Raw genomic sequence first — 18,375 nt, 5'->3', positions numbered from 1 at the left:
CAGGGCTGCGGGCTGGCTTCTATTAGTTCCTGTCTTTCAAGGGAACCTGCGTTGGCCCCCACTGATGCAGGAATGTATGTTCACAGTGGAGGTTTATCCATTCAACAAGCATTAAGCAAGCACCTCCTTGTGCCAGGCCTGTGCTATGCCCCGGGGAACACCAGCATGTGAAACAGAACTCCTTGCAAGAGGCAAACAAATAAACAATTACAATAGTGGGTGATTAAGCACCGGCTACTACAGGGGTTCTTGAGTGGGAGTGGGGGTGGTACTTAACCCACACAGAAGAAGGTCAGAGAAGGGAGAGGAAGGGGGAAGGGATAGCAGTGAGGCTGTTCCCGTTGAGGTGCAGCCTGTGGAAAGAGGATAGGGCCCACAGCATCCTTATCACTCACAATTCCTAGGAGTTCCCAAAGGAATTGAGTCCCCTGCCCTAGAAGGCTGATGTGCAGTGAAGCCATAAGACAAGTTATACCGCAGTTGGGGGCGTCATGCAGTGCGAAGAGTGTTTAGTGGCATTTTGTTGAAAGTTTCATAGGTCGCTTTGGTCTCATAGCTTTGTGCTGTAAAGGCCATTTAAAAGTCATTTAGGAGTTTCAGTTACATTTGACTTCACATTATGAGGGATTATACGTGCTGAGGGCACAGGTGTGGATGCTTTGGGGTCCCAGCGTATCCTTCAAAAAGTCACGGGTCACCCTTGGGTCCGTGTGCTAGTCCAGGGTGTGGCGGAAAGGAGATTGCACAAAGGGATAATGAGCAGGGGCTGAATCGTGGCAGGACTTTTGTAAGGGATTTGGGCTAAGTCTGGGGAAGATGAGAGACGCTGAAAACTTAAGCAGAAGAGCTGACGTGTACCAAATTTTGGCTTGAATAGACCACTCTGGCCTTTGTGTGGAAAGCACGTTGGCGGGGGGGCAAGAAACGGTGAAGAGAAATGCTCAGAGAGTGGAAGACCGTCTCTACTAACTGAGCACTTATCATGCCCTGGCCACCATGTTCAACACCTGGATGATTATTTACCTTAGAAACACTCTGGAGTCACCAAATGTTTTCAGCAGAAAAGTGACGCCAGTGAGTTTTCCGCATCACTCTCCAGAAAACCCAGTCCTGGCCAGGGCTATCCTGGGACTTTGAGATGGGCTCGTGGATGTGGCACTTCTTGCCCCTGGCTCCAGCGTGTGGAGGCACGGGGGGTAGATACTTGGAGCTGCGCTCTGTGGGGGTTACTGGTCCCAAACTGAGGCAACGGTAAGAGGCTGAGTTAGTCCATCCAAATGGGCTGATAAGTGGAGAAAGCCAAGCTGTGATCCCAAGCGCGTTGGGGATGAGGGGAGTCTGTGGTTTGTGTGCTGGAGGCAGCTTTCTGTGTGGTACCCAAGGCTGTCGACATGGGTGTGCCGGGGCCCGTGAGAGGAGCAGATGAGGTGCAGGTATGAGCTGTTCTGACACCTTGCCATCCAGCTAATCAACCAGTCTGTTTCTTTTATGTCCGCATTGCCTTGCCTTGATTCTGGTTTTCATTTCTTCTCTGGAGCATTGCAGAGGCTTTCGGTTCCTGGTCTGTCCCACACGCTCCAGCCAGAATTAATGTCCAAGAACATCATTCTGATTACATTAAAAAAGCCTTTAATACTCATCATGCCCTGTAGAAGACTGAGGGAAAGGGAGAGATCATTGTTTCATTTTGCATTTATTTAGTTGCTAAAGTAGAGGGCAAGTTTTTCTCTTTGTCCCATATTAACTTGGCTCTGATATGCACTGTATACTAGGTACTCAAAGATATCAAGTGAATCCTTTCTAAAAGGATCAGTCTCGGGGCGCCTGGGTGACTTAGTCGGTTGAGCGTCCGACTTCGGCTCAGGTCATGATCTCGCGGTCCGTGAGTTTGAGCCCCGTGTCCAGCTCTGTGCTGACAGCTCAGAGCCTGGAGCCTGCTTCGGATTCTGTGTCTCCCTCTCTCTCTGACCCTCCCCCGTTCATGCTCTGTCTCTCTCTGTCTCAGAAATAAATAAATGTCAAAAAAATTTTTAAAAAAAGGATTAGTCTGGAAAGGTAAGGTGTGGGCCCACTCAGAGGCAGAGGGATGGACACTTTGCCCGTATGGGCCACTTCCATTACTGGGAGTCCAAGCTCTGTGAATTTTCAAGGTCTCCTTTCTCTTCCTTGACTCAGATGGTCTAAGATACTTAACCAATGGACAGCCTTCCATCGAGCGATTCCCCATCAGCTTTAAAACCTACTTCTCAGGAAACTACTTTCACCATGTTGTGCTGGGGATTTATTGCAATGGCCGCTATGGCTCACTGGGCATGAGCCGAAGGGCTGAGCTGATGGACAAGCCGTTGACCTTTCGGACTTTGAGTGACCTCATCTTTGACTTTGAAGACTCCTACAAGAAGTACCTGCACACAGTCAAGAAGGTCAAGATTGGGCTGTATGTCCCCCATGAGCCTCATAGCTTTCAGCCCATTGAGTGGAAGCAGCTGGTCCTCAATGTCTCAAAGATGTTGAGGGCTGACATAAGGAAGGAGCTGGAGAAATATGCCAGGGACATGAGAATGAAGGTAGGTGCTGGGAAGACAGATGAGCAATGCAAAAGAGTTCTATCCCTGTCTTCTGTCTCTTCCTCTTGCCTCATGCCCCGTGTTTTTGGGACGGTCAAAATCTCCTTGAGGTTGTCTTACTTAGTAGCCACCCTATTAAAACAAAAAATCGAAATCATTCGCTATTTGACACGGATAATTAAAGTTTCTCTTTGCATATGCTACTTCAAACACTGGAGCTAAAGTTGATTTAGATGTTATAATTACAGCAGTGTCTTGGCCTACAATTCCTTCTATGCAATCAAATCTAAAATGTTAGCCATTTATTTTTATTTTTTTAATGTTTGTTTATTTTGGGAGACAGAGAGACAGAGTGGGGGCAGGGGCGGGTAGAGAGAGAGGGAGACACAGAATCCGAAGCAGGCTCCAGGCTCCAAGCTATCAGCACAGAGCCCGATGCGGGGCTCGAACCCACGAACCTTGGGATCATGACCTGGGCCGAAGTCGGACGCTTATCCGACTGAGCCACCCCGTCGCCCCAAATGTTAGCCATTTTAGATGAAGGTTATAGTTTTGTTGTGTTCTGTCTTTATTATAACAGGGTGATCAATCATCCAAGTTTGTCTGAAACTGAGAGGTTTCCCAGGACGTGAAATTTTTAGTACTTAAAACCAGAAGGGCCTGTGCACAGCAGGATGAGTGGGTCAGCTGGTTTATCATCTCTTGCAGAGTTGCATTATATCTCTGCTTTCTAAGTTGCAACGCGTTTTGGCATAAAATCCTGACCCAGTGTCACAATAGGAAAGAAGCATGTACTGTGCTGGCTTTATATAAACTACACTCGTAAAGCCTTCTTGCTTCTGCCGTGTCACTTCCATGGTGACACGATGCCTGCTTGTCCCTGTCCCTCCAGGGCTTGTGGAGTCACTGAGAGAAAGCCTGTGCCTACACTGAGGACCACAGGGGAAAAGAGACTATGCTAACCTCAGACTTAGTTCTGTTTAGCTCTTGGGGACCTGTCATTTTCACTCTGAGGGACCTGGAAACGAGATTCTTGATAAATTGAAACCACTCTGTGCATGTGTGTGGGGTGGGAGAGTCAGAGGAAAAACAAGCTGGTTTCTGGAACGATGTAGATGGGACTTGGCTTTCACAAGACAACACCCAGCACCCAGATGCAGCCTCAGGGGAGCTGAGGCCTTGGGCTCTGCTTCTCTGCTGTGGAAAAGGGGGCACGGCATAATCATTTCAGCCCCTGGGAAGTGGTACCTTTGCTCCTTGCCAGTGTAGACTGAGAGAGGAGCATCTGTCAGACCTCCTGTTTGGAAGGCCTTCCAGCTTCAGTGCCTTCTAAGCCACGGGATCTTGGTGGGCTGAGGGCAGGAAGACATGAGGGCGGGGTCCTTCAGGAGCCCATGTGGTAACTCCTTACATCTCCTTCAGATCCTGAAACCTGCAAGTGCCCATTCTCCAACCCAAGTGAGAAGTCGGGGGAAATCCCTGTCCCCCAGAAGGAGACAGGCAAGCCCCCCGAGACGGCTCGGCAGGAGAGACAAGTCGTGAGTAGTATTTCCTCTTTCCCGAAAGCCCAACACACACATCCGTGGGGTTGTCCTAGCCCACGGGGATGAAGCTGTGTCATGGGCCTTGGCATCTAAAGCTGACCGAGATCTCCAAGAGGACCGCCCCTCACGCAGGGGGCATCCCCTGTAGAGAAGGATCCCCCCTGCCCGTCACTCCCATTGCGCTGACGCCACCACCTGTCAGCTATAGACTCAGAAGAGCCCAGCCCCAGACTGCAAGAGATGAAGGGTAGCCTGAAATCCTGGCACCATGGGAACAGCACTGGCTTTAGAATTAGGAAGCCTGGGTCTGGGGCCAGCTCAGCTCCTTCTGAGCTACGTGATGTTAGGCATGTCATGTAACCTTCCTGGGCTTCAGTTCTCACAGCCAGTAGAGCGGACCGTTAGAATCGATGAAACCTTCCTAAAACCCCGCAGCCCTCTGGGCCCAGCAGAAAGCGTGATCATGGTTTGGATCACAGCGTCAGAAATACCCACTTCTTCTTTGCTGACTCTAGCTCCCCTGTTTTAGCCCTGAGGCTAGTGATTCCACACCTACTGCTTAGGTCAAAAGGACCCACTTGAGAAGTGACAGATTGGAGAAGCTGAGGAAGCCCAAAGTAACCAGTGATAATCCACTGGCAAATATTTGGGCCATACTTATACAGGGAAAAAATATTACTTTTATTAATACCAGCAGCGTGCTGGGTCACAGGAGGCTCTCGCCGCACCAGGGATGATGTGGGTACAGCGCACAGTGGTCTAGGCTGAGCCCGGGCTCTGCTGCTCATTAGCCTTGTGGCCTGGGGAAGCCCTTCCCGAGGATAAAAATGCTGTCCCTGCCCATCTCACAAGGAGTCATTAGGATCAACTGAGAAGTTGTAATGAGAGCGGTTTATTCGTGGTGAACTGCTTTCACGCAAGCACGTTATTGTTGTCACGTCCACGCTGTAGAGTAAGAAGGGAGAGCTGTAGTTTTCACTTTCAGAGGAAGAAAGCCGAACACTGTGCTGTTTTGTAGCTGGTCGGTGATGGGACTGGGGCTGGAACCCAGGTCGGCCCTGGGACGGTGGCAGAACAGGGAGTGTTGGTTCTGCTTTTGGAAGAACAGGACAGGATGGGGTGTTGTCAGTTTCGAGGAACGTTCCCTATTTGTCCTCATTCCCCATCCCACTGCTGAGCCCAGGGTTCGGCTTCTAAGCCAGAAAGGTGTTGGCTGAAATGATGGGGGTCCTGGCTTTGAAAGGGGAGGGATGATGAGGTGGGTGCGGGTTGGGAGCTCCTGTAACAAGAGAGGTTGGAGAACAGGGGGGCTTCAGCATGGCTTTGTCCTTTTAGGGAGCAGGTTGGCTTCAGATCTTTCACACATGCCTCTGACCCTAATCCTGCCTCTGATGCTAATCACGGCCCTTGACTCTTGACCCTGACCTTAAATTAACCCTAACCCTGTCTCTCCCCACTCTGTGATGTGGTCATCCACCCATTGACGTCCCTGAACAAAGTAGCAGTTGTCTCAGGGGACTATGAATAAGTCAGCCGTTCCCAGAGGGTCCTGTAGCATAGAATTCCAGAAGTAGGAATCTGGTTACTCAAGAAGCAAGGAAGGGGCCCTTTCCTTTGATTTGCTAGCTTTTCTGCCCCTGGAGGGGGCTTCCCTTTGAAGCTCCCAGTATACAGTCCATTGAATAGTCCATAAAACCCTGCTTTGCCCTCTAAAGTCCTGAGCACATGAAGTCCTGAGCACTTGAAACCCTAAGCATTCTATGTCATGGATTGATGCACAGAATGGCAGCTGTGGGTTTTTCAAACGATCCCTGTTGGATCCATTTTGCTTGCACCCACAGGAACTCTGCAGTCCAAGCCATGTTCAGGTTTTAACCTGAAAAAGTTACCATGAGTGTCCAGGAATGGTAAAGCCAGCAAGATATCAGAAACTGGTTGTGGAGACAGTAGTCAGGGTGATGCGCCGGGTGCTGGGCATCTGAGAACAGTGGAGGAAGAAGGTGCATTTGAGTCTGGACTGTGGGATTTGAGGCGCTTCTCAGGCATCCTGGGACAGTGTCCTAGAAGCTGCTGAGAGTGCAGTTCTGGAGTTTGAGGAAGTTGAGGAGTAGAGATAATGACATTAGAGCCGTCTACTGAAAAGTGACCGTTGAAGCGAAAGTTGGATAAGTTGATGAGGAAGGAAGGAAGTGCTGGCAGGCCCTGAGTAGCCCAGAGGAAGAAAAACCAGAACAGGAGATAGGGAAGGAATAGGCAGAGAGGATGGATCTGGAGTGTTAAGGAGCCTGTCTGCACCTGCAGGAGACAGCTGTTAAGGTTGTTGGAGCAAATGAAGGGGGGAGATGAGGAAGAGTTTAAGGTAGATGAGGAGGTAGAAGTTGACAGACTGTACATTAAATGGCTTTTATCCTGCTGGTGAAGGATGTGCGTCATCGGGTGGGAGTGAGCGGGCGGGTGGGTTACCCGTACAGGGTAGGAGGGTAGGAAGGGCTGCACACAGCATGAGGGCCCAGCTGAAGATGGATGGAAGGATCCACACCCTGTCCTCAAACCTGAGCAAGCACAGGGTCCTCAGAGGGCTTGTTAAAACAGGTTGCCAGGCCCCTTCCCCAGTGCTTGTGATTTAGCTGTTGTTCTGGCAGGTTCCCAGGTGAGGCTGATGCCGCGGGTCCAAGACCACTCTTGGAGATCCATGGTTTGATCAATCAGAATGAGGGAAGTGATCAGGGGGTTGACTTTATTTTTTATTTTTATTTTTTACTCTATTATTATTATTATTGTTATTATTATTATGAGAGAGAGAGGGAGAGAGAGTCTTAAGCAGGCTCCCTGTCCAAGGTGGAGCCCAATGCAGGGTTCCATCTCACGACCACGAGATCAAGACCCGAGCCGAAATCAAGAGTCGGATGCTTAACCAACTGAGCCACCCAGGCGCCCCAAGGGGGTTGGTTGACTTTAAAACACAACAGAATGTCAAGATGAAGGTACTGGGTCTGCTGAGGCCCGAGCGTGACTCCAGACCGGCCTGGGCCTCTAGAGATTGAGGTGCTGAGGTGAAACTAGGGGGTGTGTCCCCAGCCTGACCCTCCAGCGTGGGGCTCCACTGAAGACACTCTGGGAGGAGCCCGACTGTTCATCCTCCTAGGGGTCAGATAGAGAAACTGGTTTTCAGTCACCCCCAGGCCATGCCCGTAACCTAATCTCTGGCTACTCTGTCACGCAGCCGAGGCAAGCGACCCTGCCTGCGCCTGCAGAGGACAGCGCTCAGACTGCCGCAGTTGTGAGTGTAAAGCCACCTTGTAGTGTCGGGGCCCCACTCGTCCTCTCCCCTCCTGTCCACCGGAAGCACGGAGCGGGCCTGGGGAGGGGGAGAAAGTCACTAGGGAGAGGGGGGTAGTCATTGGAGGGATCAGGAAGGAAGATCTGCAGGAAGATGGGGATTCAGTTCCTCTCTCTTCCCTCTATGTCCCGAAACTGACCCCAGCCTCAGCAAGACAGGCCCCAGGAGCACAGAGGGGACGGCTCATGGTTCAGTGAAAACATAAACTTTTCCAAAATGGTGGAGGGTAGCTGCAACCAGCCCCTGAACCCCCAGACCCTTACCCTGCCCCCACAGCCCTTTCTCCTGGGCACAACACTGGTTCCCAGGAGTCTTCCTTCATCAACTTTCCCCAGCGGGTCAGGCTTCAGGCATTTTCTTTTTCACAGCCAGAGCCGGGGCGGTGGGGGAGGGGTGGGGTGGGGGTGGTTGGAAGAGTTTGACCATCAAGAGAGGCCAGGTGGCTTGTGGGATCCTGTGGACCATTTTATATGAGCTGATCTAGGAAGACCATGGCCATCCTTGGGAGTGGAAGCCCTTGCCACTTCTTGTTCCAGTTTGGAGGTCAGGAGGGGAATCTAGAGGGCAGACATCTTGGCTGAAGTTTCAAGTGGATCGAGGTGTCACAAGGAGAGAAGATTCTTTCCCTAATTCCTCCTCAACCCTGCTTTCTGAGTTGCAGGGCTGGGTAGGGGCTACCAAGTAGGAAGAGAGGGGACAGAGAGGCAAGAGTTGAAAGTAAAATGAAGGGCTGCGTGAGGCAGGGAGCACAAGAGGGATGGCAGCCCCTCCCTCCCCCTCCAGATCCCAGCTTCCGCCATTGCTGCAGACTAGAACCCAGGGCACCCTGGCTCCTAGAGGTGTGTCTGGAGAGGAGCAGCTTCTCAGCTTCTACCCGTGGCCTTCACCAAGCAGGCTTTTCTCCAGGTAATCTTGATTTGGTGAGGAAACGAAAAAGGGATGCATTTGGTTGTGACCCAATAACTCCGCCAAATTCTGGCCGTCCTACCGTCGAATGGCCAGGACTAGGAAGGGTTTGTGACTGTGTCACTGTGTTATTTTTTTAGCATTACGTAAGGCCATCAAATCATTTCTAAATGTGTTGGGTGCCATATGAAGCTTGGGAGGGGCCCAAATGGTGGAATATTACCATAACAGGCAAGAGGCCCATCAGCTGTGGGGTCCCAGCCCCTTTCTGTGCTGGGATAATTTTAGTGGCTTTATATCCCTGACGACCTCATCCCTACAGCTGGAGCTACTTCCAGCCCTGCATTCCTCTCCATTTTTGCAGTTGTCTGAATAATCATTCTGGAAAGGAGGTTCAGTGTCCCCGGGGTTGACAGAAGAGTCAGCTGGGTTGGAGGGCGAGTGGTGAAGACTGCATTAGTGTCAGATCAGGCAAGGTTTTGAGAGGGAGACAGGGACCCTCCCCCCTCCCCCCACAAGTCCTTTGTCGCACTCGGCTCCCCTAGGAGCTTTTAAAGCAAACCTTCCGCACAGAACCATCAAGTTGGCTCCTCTGGTTCTAAAAGAGACAGGGAGATAGAAGTTGAGATCCACGTTTGAAAGGCCTGCTGTGCACTTCCACAAACTCCTTCCCCATGCTGGGCCTCCCTCCCCTTTCAGCTCTTCGCTGAGGGCCGCCATGGTGCTTCTCAGCAGCAGCCAGACACCCTCGGGATGGGGGGCGTGTTGGGCACAAGGGTTAGACCTGCGGTGGGAAGGGAAGTTTTTGCTTGTCACAGTGATTATTCTCAGGGGTCCGGGATGGTAAACTTCCTGCAAAGCTCATCCTCTTCCATTAAGAAGCTTTCCACCTAAAATGCCAACAGTTGCCCTCCTGAGAACCACGAACGCTCCCGGGGGGGCCCTTCTGTCTCTGACAGTCCGCAGCTCTTGGCTTGTTGCCGATGGCTGAACCTGGGAGCTTAGGGGGTGAGTGGACAGTGGTTTTCTGCCTGGGCTGCCTGTGTCAGCATGAAAGCAGCTCATTCCAGTTGGAGCAACCGCATGGAACATTCTTCTCAAGTGGGGCAGGAGTCCCTAAGGACCTATGAGAACATCTCTGTTCTGTCTCTGCTGTCTGGCTCCTCTTCCTCCTCCATCCCTCCTCTGCTCTTTTTTGCGGTTTATGGTCCTTTTCCTCCCTTTGTCTTCCCCTTTGGTTTCCCTTCTTGGTCCTCTGTCTCTGTGGCGGTCTGTGGCTCTCCCGGGCTTTGCTCCCCCTGCTGGAGACCCTCAGGCTCACAGAGGGTTACTAAGCTCCATCTTAAGATCTCCCTCCTTTCACTGCTGGCCCCAAGCTCCACAACAGAGTTCCTGCCCCATTCTATCTTGAAGGATCACACCAGTTCCTCCAGGCAATTGCTCAAGTGAGGCCATGATGTCATAACGAAGTCATAGAGAATCACCTTGATTCTAATTGCATTGAAGATACTCTGAATGAGGCCTACGAAGTCATTCTCTTTGGATTCCAAATGAGAAAATGTCCCAAAAAGTGGAAAGGAGAAAATTTTCTTAGCATGGAAATTAGAGGGGACCCCCCCCCAACACACACACACACACACACACACACACACACACAAAGAGTAGAAAGGCTGTGGAAGGAGAAGTAAGATCTTCTGGATGATGTGGAGTTTCCTTCTAGAAGCCCAGACAAGGTAGTTTCAATGCAGAGGACTGCCCAGCTTAGCTCCCCTGGGATTTCATAGGGGCCAAGGTCCCTGGGGATGCTTGGAGAAACCGGGATGGATGGGGAGTCTTGACAGGAGAGACCTCCTGAGGCTGAGTGAGCAGGGAGCCTCCTGCAGGTCAGATAGCACCGGGGGTCCTGGCCGGGTTCTCCGGAGCAGCAAGGAGGGGAATCGCAAACAGTGGCTTGTGGCGCTTGGTCTCTGGCCAGAGCCTCCTGCCTCAAGAGGACTTGGAAGAAAGGGCAGATCCTGGAGAGTCTCTTCTGGGCCCAGTCTCTCAGGCTGAGGCCTGTTTGCTTGCATAGCAACTTCAGCTGTCTGCCCTGCAGCTGCCAGAGGGTGCCTGCCATCCTGGGAAGTAGGGCGTGTGAATGAGGAGCGGGACTGGCTTTGAATGAGGGTGACAGGTGGGGAAGAACCAGTCCCCCCCCCCCCAGTGCCCCTCCAGCTGAGGCCTACCCAGATAGGTCATAAGTCCTAAATCGGTGCCTGGCCTGACCTGATTCCTGCCAGAGTAGACAAGAGAGGAGGGTCTGGGGTCTCTGCTTGAACTAGTAAACGCTGGGCCAGCACCATCCCTGGTTTAATCTGTTCCTCACCCTTAACGCTGAGGTCCGAGAAGTCAATGTTAGAGTTGCACCGTTACTGTAGAACCCTCTCTAGAATCCTGAGTCCACAGAGAATACAGCTAAACTGGTCCTGATGGGCATGTTTGTGTGGGAAGGTGAGTAGATGAACACGTGGGCATGTCCACTAAGAGTCCACTAAGGGGCTCTGACCTTGGGGAGACAGGAGTAAGCAGTACGAACAGAGTGGTGGCCTGTGCGTCCCAATCAGGCGGCCCTGAACTGGACATAGAAGGATAGTGTCCCTGAAGTATCCTCATACAACAGAAGCAAGAGGCAGATTTCCCTCAGAAGGAAGGGAATGGACCTTGGCTCCAGGGAAAGCTATTCGTCCTAGTAACCCAAGATCTACGAGGCACTTGGCACAAAGTGCTGCTAAATGAATTCTTGTGGGCTGGGGCGCCTGGGTGGCTCAGTCGGTTAAGTGTCTGACTCTTGATCTCAGCTCAGGTCTTGAGCTCAGGGTCATGAGTTCAAGTCTTGTGTTGGGCTCCGTGCTGGGCCTGAGGCCTACTTAAAAAAAAAAAAAAAAAAGAAAAAATCCTGTGGGTGAGAAAGTAGCAAGCAAGCTTCAGGAGCCTGTTCTCCCGGCTGCCACCCAGGCCCTCTGACCTTTGCTCCCCCATCAACTGCCAAGCAGAGAGGGGGTGGGCGTTGAAAAGTGAGGAGAGGAGGTGCCCCAGACACAGGCCTTACACAGAGTTGCAGAAAGGGGACTGGGGATTCAGGGCGGATCCTGTAGGCTTTCCTTCCACTTCCTGCTTCTTCTCTTAAACCCGGTCTCACACAGACACGTGGCCCTAGGGTGTGAGGTCCCCACTTCAGTCCCCGACATGCTGCCATGAACTTTCTGGTTCTGAGCCTCCTTGTGGCTTCACTGGACACCAACATCCAATCTAGCCAAGCTCTTCCTGGGCACCGAGGCTGCCTCAGGGTGTGAGAGACTCGAGGTTCGACGTGATGGTTCACTCTCCCCAGACTCTCAAGGTTTAGGTAGCAGTGGTGAACACTCCCAGCATTTTATAGATATATTTGGATAAAGTGAACGAATCACAAGCCATATGAGATTGAGACAAACTGGAAAACTCAAAGTACCATACCTACTCCCAGCTACCTGGGATGAGAGGTCACGTTGAAAATGTGGGGCCACGTCAGAAGAGCGTGGGGGCACCTGGTTGGCTCAGTTGGTACAGCATGCGACTCTTGACCTCAGGGTTGTCAGTTCAAGCCCCGCGTTAGGCGTGGCTTACTTACAACAGAAAACCAAAATGTGAATTTCCACCATGTGCCAGACTAAGGTTTCTGTGCTTCGGAATACCTTCTCTATGGAACCAGCATAGAGAGCCTACCTACCTTCTGAACGGCCTCTACTGTTCACACGTGGGACCAGGCCATCGAGCAGTCACCCTAAGTCACCCTGGATACGCTTACATGACAACAGATGAGGCTGGGACCATCCATTTGTGTGCTGAGGGAAGTGCCCCCTTCTTCCTTGCGCAACGTGTAGTACTCGAAACGTGAAGTCCTCTACCCCATTTTCCCTAAAACAGGAGGCGGGCTGAGAGCCCTTCAAAAGGAAAGGTCTTTGAGATCTTTTCCTTGTCTGGACTGGGGAGGGGTTTGGAGAAATACGTTGTTCAGTCTAAAATAATAGCCGTGGATCTGATGAGATGTTCTGGGCAAGTGCAGATCCGGCTGAATCATCATCCTGGTGCTTGTGTTTCTTAAAAATATATCCCTTTGCAGAATTCTAATTATAGCCAGGGGAGCACTTGGAAGAGGTCTCTCCACGCACAAGCTCTGGCCCTGAGACGAGCTGGCCAGGAGGGAACTGTATTTCTGGCTGGGCCCCACAGGCACTTCTGCCCTTCTGCCCTTCGCCAGGCCAGGAAATTGCAGCCAGTATCACTGAAAGAAAAGGGTTTCCTCTTTCAGGCAGTTCACTGGGGATCTCAGTTGAACTCCTTTTCTGCCAGTATTAGCCTTTTGTTCTCCCCTGGGTTCTGGATGCCTAGGGGGACATAGTCGGGAAGTGGGATACAGAGGATGGAAACAATCTAGTCCCTTTCTTTTGGAAGCCCTCAAGCTCTCTGTCATTGCAGAACCACATTCCGCTTTCCAAGCAGGCAGGTTCCCCAGGCGGCTTTTAGAGGTAAGGTAAAGCTCTTCCTGCACAGGGGGAAAAAAAAAAAATTCTTCCTACATGTTAATTCTAAGAATGTTGTTATGGTGATTTGAATTTCTGGCTTAGGACTGTGTTTAAAACATCCCATCATAAAGGTAACATAAATGAAGCCCTATCAGCCATTTACACATTAGTGAGAACTTGACCCGAGTCTATTGAGAACTACAGGGTATTCAACAGTGGGGATTCCTAGGTGAATTTACTTGATCCCTGCTGTCGATTTGTTCAGTCTCCGAGGCAGGGATAACGATTATGAACCTGCAGGATTCTTTCGCAGAGGTACCAGAGGACATACCCTAGCATATAGGGGCAAGGAGTAATGCATCGTGAGGGAAGGAAAGTGAGAAGATGCTTAGGGGAGAAGTGGCATTTGGGCTGGACCTCGAAGGTATGACAAGAAGGCATGGGGGAGGTGCAGAGACGGGGGTGGTTGTGGTATATATCCTTAGGTGCTTGGGAGGATGCTTTGGGTGGCCAGCAGGAGGATGGATCGGTTTTCTTCGTGGTTAAGGGCATGGGCTCTAGATTCTGGGGATGAGCTCTGGCTCCGCCGCTTGCTAAACGTGTGACTTTGCTTTCCACAAGTTTGCTACCTTTCAGTGCCTCGCTTTCTTCCCCTGTATCAACCCCATCAGGTTATGGTGAGAATTAGTTAATCCCTGTAAACCTCTCAGAGCAATGCCTGGTGCCTAGTTAGTGCTAACTAAATGAAAGCTATTTATAATGGTGATTTCTCAGCACCTGGAAGATGGGGGGGGGGGTGGGGTGGGGAACTGGTGGAGGTGCTAAGGAAAAGTTTAGAAAAAGGAGGCTAAAGACCCCCCCCCCCCAAATTAAAGTACATCTGTTTTGGGGGGTGCCTGGCTGGCTCCATTGGTAGAACCTGCGGCTCTTGGTTTCGGGGTTGTGAGTTTGAGCCCCACGTTGGTGTGGAGATTGCTTAAAAATAAAATCTTAAAAAAAAAAAAATAAATAAATAAAGTACATCTGGTTTCAAGGGAGCCAGGAGTGGACCAAAGGTAAGGGTAAAGTTTTAGGAACACAGACTTTGAAAAACGTGGTGAAAATTGTTTCCTCAGAGCTGATGGGCTCCAAGGTGAGGAAGTCAGGCAAGTGGGCAAAAAATGGCTTCCAGGCGGTGGCGTAGCGGTGGCTACCTGGACCGTGGTCCCCGGCGAGCCCACATTCCAGGGCGGAGCGGCTAGGGTGTGTTGTCTTCTAGACCTCCTTGACCCTGTGGACCAATCCGGCAGGCACTGTTGGTCACAGGACTGAGGGAAAGGACATAGGTCAGTGCAGATCTGTTCCAACACCTGAGAAACCAGGTTAGGCTCCTGTCTTGCTAGCGCTGTTCTCACACATGAGGGTCAGCACATTTATTGGAGTTTCAAGAAGGAGAGATGTGACTCGGTGTTGAGAAGGAGGCCAGGTCGGGAAGAAAGCATGGGCAGGAAAGGTGCAGACACTGGGGTGAACCCACTGGGAGGTGCTCAAGGACCCTGGAGTGGGGATTCTCTTGGTAAACACAAGGAACAGACAAGGGGAGATCTAAAGAGCCACTGTGGCTTAGGTCCTACACAGTGTGCAGGGCTCCAGGGAAGAAAAATGACTCTAATTTTTTTTTTAATTTCTTAATGTTTATTTATTATTTTGAGGGAGAGAGAGAGAGAGAGAGAGAGAGAGCACAAGAGAGACCATGAACAGGGGAGGGGCAAAGAGAGAGGGAGACAGAATCTGAAGCAGGCTCCAGGCTCTGAGCTGTCAGCACAGAGCCCGACACGGGGCTTGAACTCATGGACTGTGAGATCATGACCTGAGCTGGAGTCGGATGTTCAACCGACTGAGCCACCCAGGCACCCCAGAAGACTGACTCTTATAAGTGAGTCTCCGGACTTGATGCAGGGTGTGGCCACATCTCCGGAGTGGAATGCTTGAGAACTTTCTAGGCATGTGTTCTGACTCCACATGTGAACCTTCTTCAGGCCAACTCGACTAGCATCGTGTCTGGACTGGTGTTGTATTAGTGAGTTAATGGAGGGAAAGAAATGATACAGGTCAGGCTCAGATTTGGCGGCAGGTGAGGTTGGGGTGACTTAATCATGATTCGCCATGATGTGAAAGAAGGTCGGCGGAGGTAGTGGGGGCATCTTACTGCTCTGCCTCTTTATTGTGCTGCCGTGAGGGCCGAGCTCCAGCCATCGCTTCCACAAGACAGAAAGAAAAAATGATGAAGGGCACATGCCATTGTTCTCTGAACAGGCGTCCGGTAACCTCCACTTTAGTCTCATTGGCTGCAACGTAGTCCAACGCCTTGCCCGGCCTCAGGGGGCCTGGGAAGTGTAGTTTGTATTCTAGGCGGCTCTGTGCCCGGCGAAAAATCTGGGTTTTGCCAAGGAACAATGGAGGAGTGGAGTGGCTGTTGAGGATGTGGGTGAGTGGATGTGACTCTGCCACACGGAGATGATTAAAAACGTGAGGTTAAAAAAAACAAAACAAACCCATTCAATACAAATGTAATTTATATTTGGATAAGGAATATATGCTTAGTAGTACTACTCCCAGGAAAGACAATGTGGAAATTGTATTTTGATTGCTCTAGGAAATGACCTCCATTTAATCCTTTTGTAAAGCAAGGAATGCATAGGGGTACTTCAGGCTTTTCCATTGGCAGGTGAATTTTTGAGTGCTCAACTTCCTAAAAGTGGAGACCATTGAGGAGGGGAGAAGTAGATTTGCCTTTCTAGGCACCTTTGCCTCACGAGGATGCAACTTATGGGGAGTCTCTCTGAAGGAGAAAGTCCCATATTCGCTGTCTGAAAAGATGACATACCTCAGGCAAGGAAACCAAACAGAGACTTTATTTCAGGCTGTATGAAAAAATGAACGAGATACAAATGGACTCTGAGCCAGACTTGTCTGCAGGAGCCCTGGTTCTCTCCACGTTAGCGGGCTGAGGGCTAGGGCAGAGACATAAATGTCAGTTTGAACCCTCAGGCAAAAGTGTCAACTCAAGAATGGTCCTGACAGTGGCCCCTGGGGGCTACTCTGCCCGTGGCTCTGTTTATAGGGAATGGCTGATGTCTAGGGCACGTATGGCTGGAGGACACCATCACCCTGCAGCTCAGAAGCCTTGAGCTCTTTGATGCGGTGAGCAGGGGTCTACATGTAAGGAAGCATTGAGACTTCTGTCCACTGGCAGCCATATTTATCAGCATCATCTGTGTACATTGGGCACCATGAGCAGAGACACAAAGAAACAAAAGGCATGATTCCCGATCCATAAAGCAGGACACATGATCACGCTGAGAAATCAGCCCCATGCAACACAGAGACCAGTTGATAAGTTCTTTAGTAATGCCACATAGTCAGGGAAGGTTTCTTGACTACTTTGAATAATCAGGTTTCAGAAGGGATGTTCGTAGACTGTTGACATGGGATATGTCTGAAAAAAAGAAAGGGAGGGAGGTGAAGAGGAAGAGAGTGAGAGGAGATGGAGGTAGAGGGAGAGACAGAGAGAATGAGAATATGTAGGGGGCAGAACTTGTTGCCAAAATGTGAAGCCTATCCTTAAGCAGCACCCTAGATGGAAGCTAGCTGTTCATTTCTGGCTCTGATAACGTTGAATGAGTTGGACCACGTTCATGCCAAGGGAAAACTGTTTGCTGTTAGGAAGCCTTTCAAAGGATAAAGCAAGAAACTTTTAAACAATTATATTTTCATTTTGGTCTCTTTTCTTCAAACACTTAAAACAAGGTTCACGTGTAGTGTAAAAATGTCTTCAGTCTTCTTATAAACTTTTGAATTAGGACTCACTAGCCACACTGAATATGCTAAAGTTGGTTGTTTTTGTTTTGTTTTGTTTTGTTTTTTTGTTTTGCTAAACTTGGTTTTTAATCTCAGTTCTCTCTTTTCAAAGAGGGTAGGAGGCTCACTGAGAAATGGGGAAACTGTGAGCTAAGTCGTCGAATGCTTAGGCATAGTTTTATATTGGGAAATCATAGAGGAAATGTCTTTAATGAAGACAGATGATGCACCCTCTGATTTTCCTTTACCAGCTTGAAGTACTTTCTTACATGACTTCACATAAATGCTTAGTACTTCAGAAAATGTATTTAGAGAGGAGATGATTTGCCACTGAATGAGTTTCCACACCTGACATGCTTTTTCAGATGAATTGTAAAGGATTTGCCCCGACTTTATGCATTCAGGCCTGAACAGTAACCCTCTCTCAAAGATAGTAGAGAATCTCTCCCTGCGAATCTGTCACCTGAGAGGTCTTGAAGTTAGTGGCTGGGCTTCCCCCGGGGCACAAACATCAGGAAGCTAAGAATTCAAGGACAATCTGGCTCAGGTTTTTAGTTCTACCGTATTAGATGTAACTTTTTAGACCCTTGCAAGGTTTACGGATAACTGGGTTTCAGAAGTTAGAGTGTGACCGAATTCAGGCTTCAGGTTGGACAAACTCATTTGGCAACCCCAAAATGCTTTTGAACTGTACATCAAAAGCCTGTGAAAACGTTCCCTAGATCCCATAGAAGTGGACCTGAGAACACGAGGTTGAGCTGGGAACTCAGGCTGGTGGGGGGGTGGGGGTGGAGGGGACAAGCACCAGAAGGGTTAGGAGAAAGAAACAGAGTTCCCAGAGTCTAAGTGACCTTTCTCTCTCCCATGCCCTCACTCTACCACCTTTCTTGGTCCCTTAGGCCTGCACTGCCTGAGAAGAAGGTGGCTGACCTCAGCACGCTGAATGAAGTGGGCTACCAAATCCGAATTTAGGCAAGCCATATCAGCCAACAAGGGGGCTTCTCTGGTGCTTCTCTCTGCACTTTACCCCAGCATCTTCAGGAGGAACTGCAACTATTTATGGAGAACCTGTGGATTTTATTTTTACGGATTCACTTGGACGTGGAAGCGGAGTGGGGGGCAACAATTAACTTTGAAAGAAAATTCACGAAGGGGCAACCATGGAAAGGCTGAAGTAAGAAAGCCCACTGCAGTTGGACTGACTCCCTCACTACAGATAGAAAGGGTAATACCATAAACTGTAGTTTTATATTTTCCCATTCACCTGTTTTTGTTTACTTGCTTTTGAACATTATGCCTCACCGGTAGGAAATGTTAATGAAACCCTCCCTCCTACTTTTGATATAGTAAGGTAACTCAGTCAGTATTAATGTCTTTTTCAGCAATAACAGAGGCAAAGATTGGTGGGATTTTTTTTTTTTTTTAAGCAGTCAATATTACCTCAGCATCTTGACATCAGATATGCAAACTTAATGGTGTTTTCATTTTTTTTATATTCTATTTGTATTGCTTCCCCGATATTTCCAATGGGGATCTCCACAAAGTTTGGAATTTTTTCCTGGTGCACACATAATGAGATTTAAGGTTATTATATCAAGTGTTTTACTAAAAAAAAAAAGCACTGAAATTCTTCTGGC

At 49.8% G+C, this 18,375-nt stretch overlaps 1 protein-coding gene across 6 annotated transcripts in view; it reads left to right on the top strand.

Annotated features, from left to right (window-relative positions):
* The window catches only part of VASH2 (vasohibin 2), a 38,285-nt gene extending 20,286 nt beyond the window's left edge, over window positions 1-17,999 (top strand). For 3 of the 6 annotated variants that reach the window (XM_049634166.1, XM_049634169.1, XM_049634164.1), the window contains 5 exons: window positions 2,186-2,567; window positions 3,990-4,105; window positions 7,335-7,391; window positions 8,235-8,357; window positions 17,638-17,999. In XM_049634166.1, coding sequence (XP_049490123.1) covers window positions 2,186-2,567; window positions 3,990-4,105; window positions 7,335-7,391; window positions 8,235-8,357; window positions 17,638-17,710 — 751 coding nt within the window. In that variant the 3' untranslated portion in view covers window positions 17,711-17,999. The remainder of the gene's footprint in view (window positions 1-2,185; window positions 2,568-3,989; window positions 4,106-7,334; window positions 7,392-8,234; window positions 8,358-17,637) is intronic. The other 3 variants (XM_049634168.1, XM_049634167.1, XM_049634165.1) reach the window with 2 other exon arrangements.
* Window positions 18,000-18,375: the final 376 nt, after the last annotated feature.

Source organism: Panthera uncia, chromosome F1 (genome assembly GCF_023721935.1).
Source record: "Panthera uncia isolate 11264 chromosome F1, Puncia_PCG_1.0, whole genome shotgun sequence".
In the NCBI taxonomy this organism is placed as follows: domain Eukaryota; kingdom Metazoa; phylum Chordata; class Mammalia; order Carnivora; family Felidae; genus Panthera; species Panthera uncia.
Note: the sequence above shows the minus strand (reverse complement) of the source record. Positions and strands in the feature narration are given on the sequence as shown.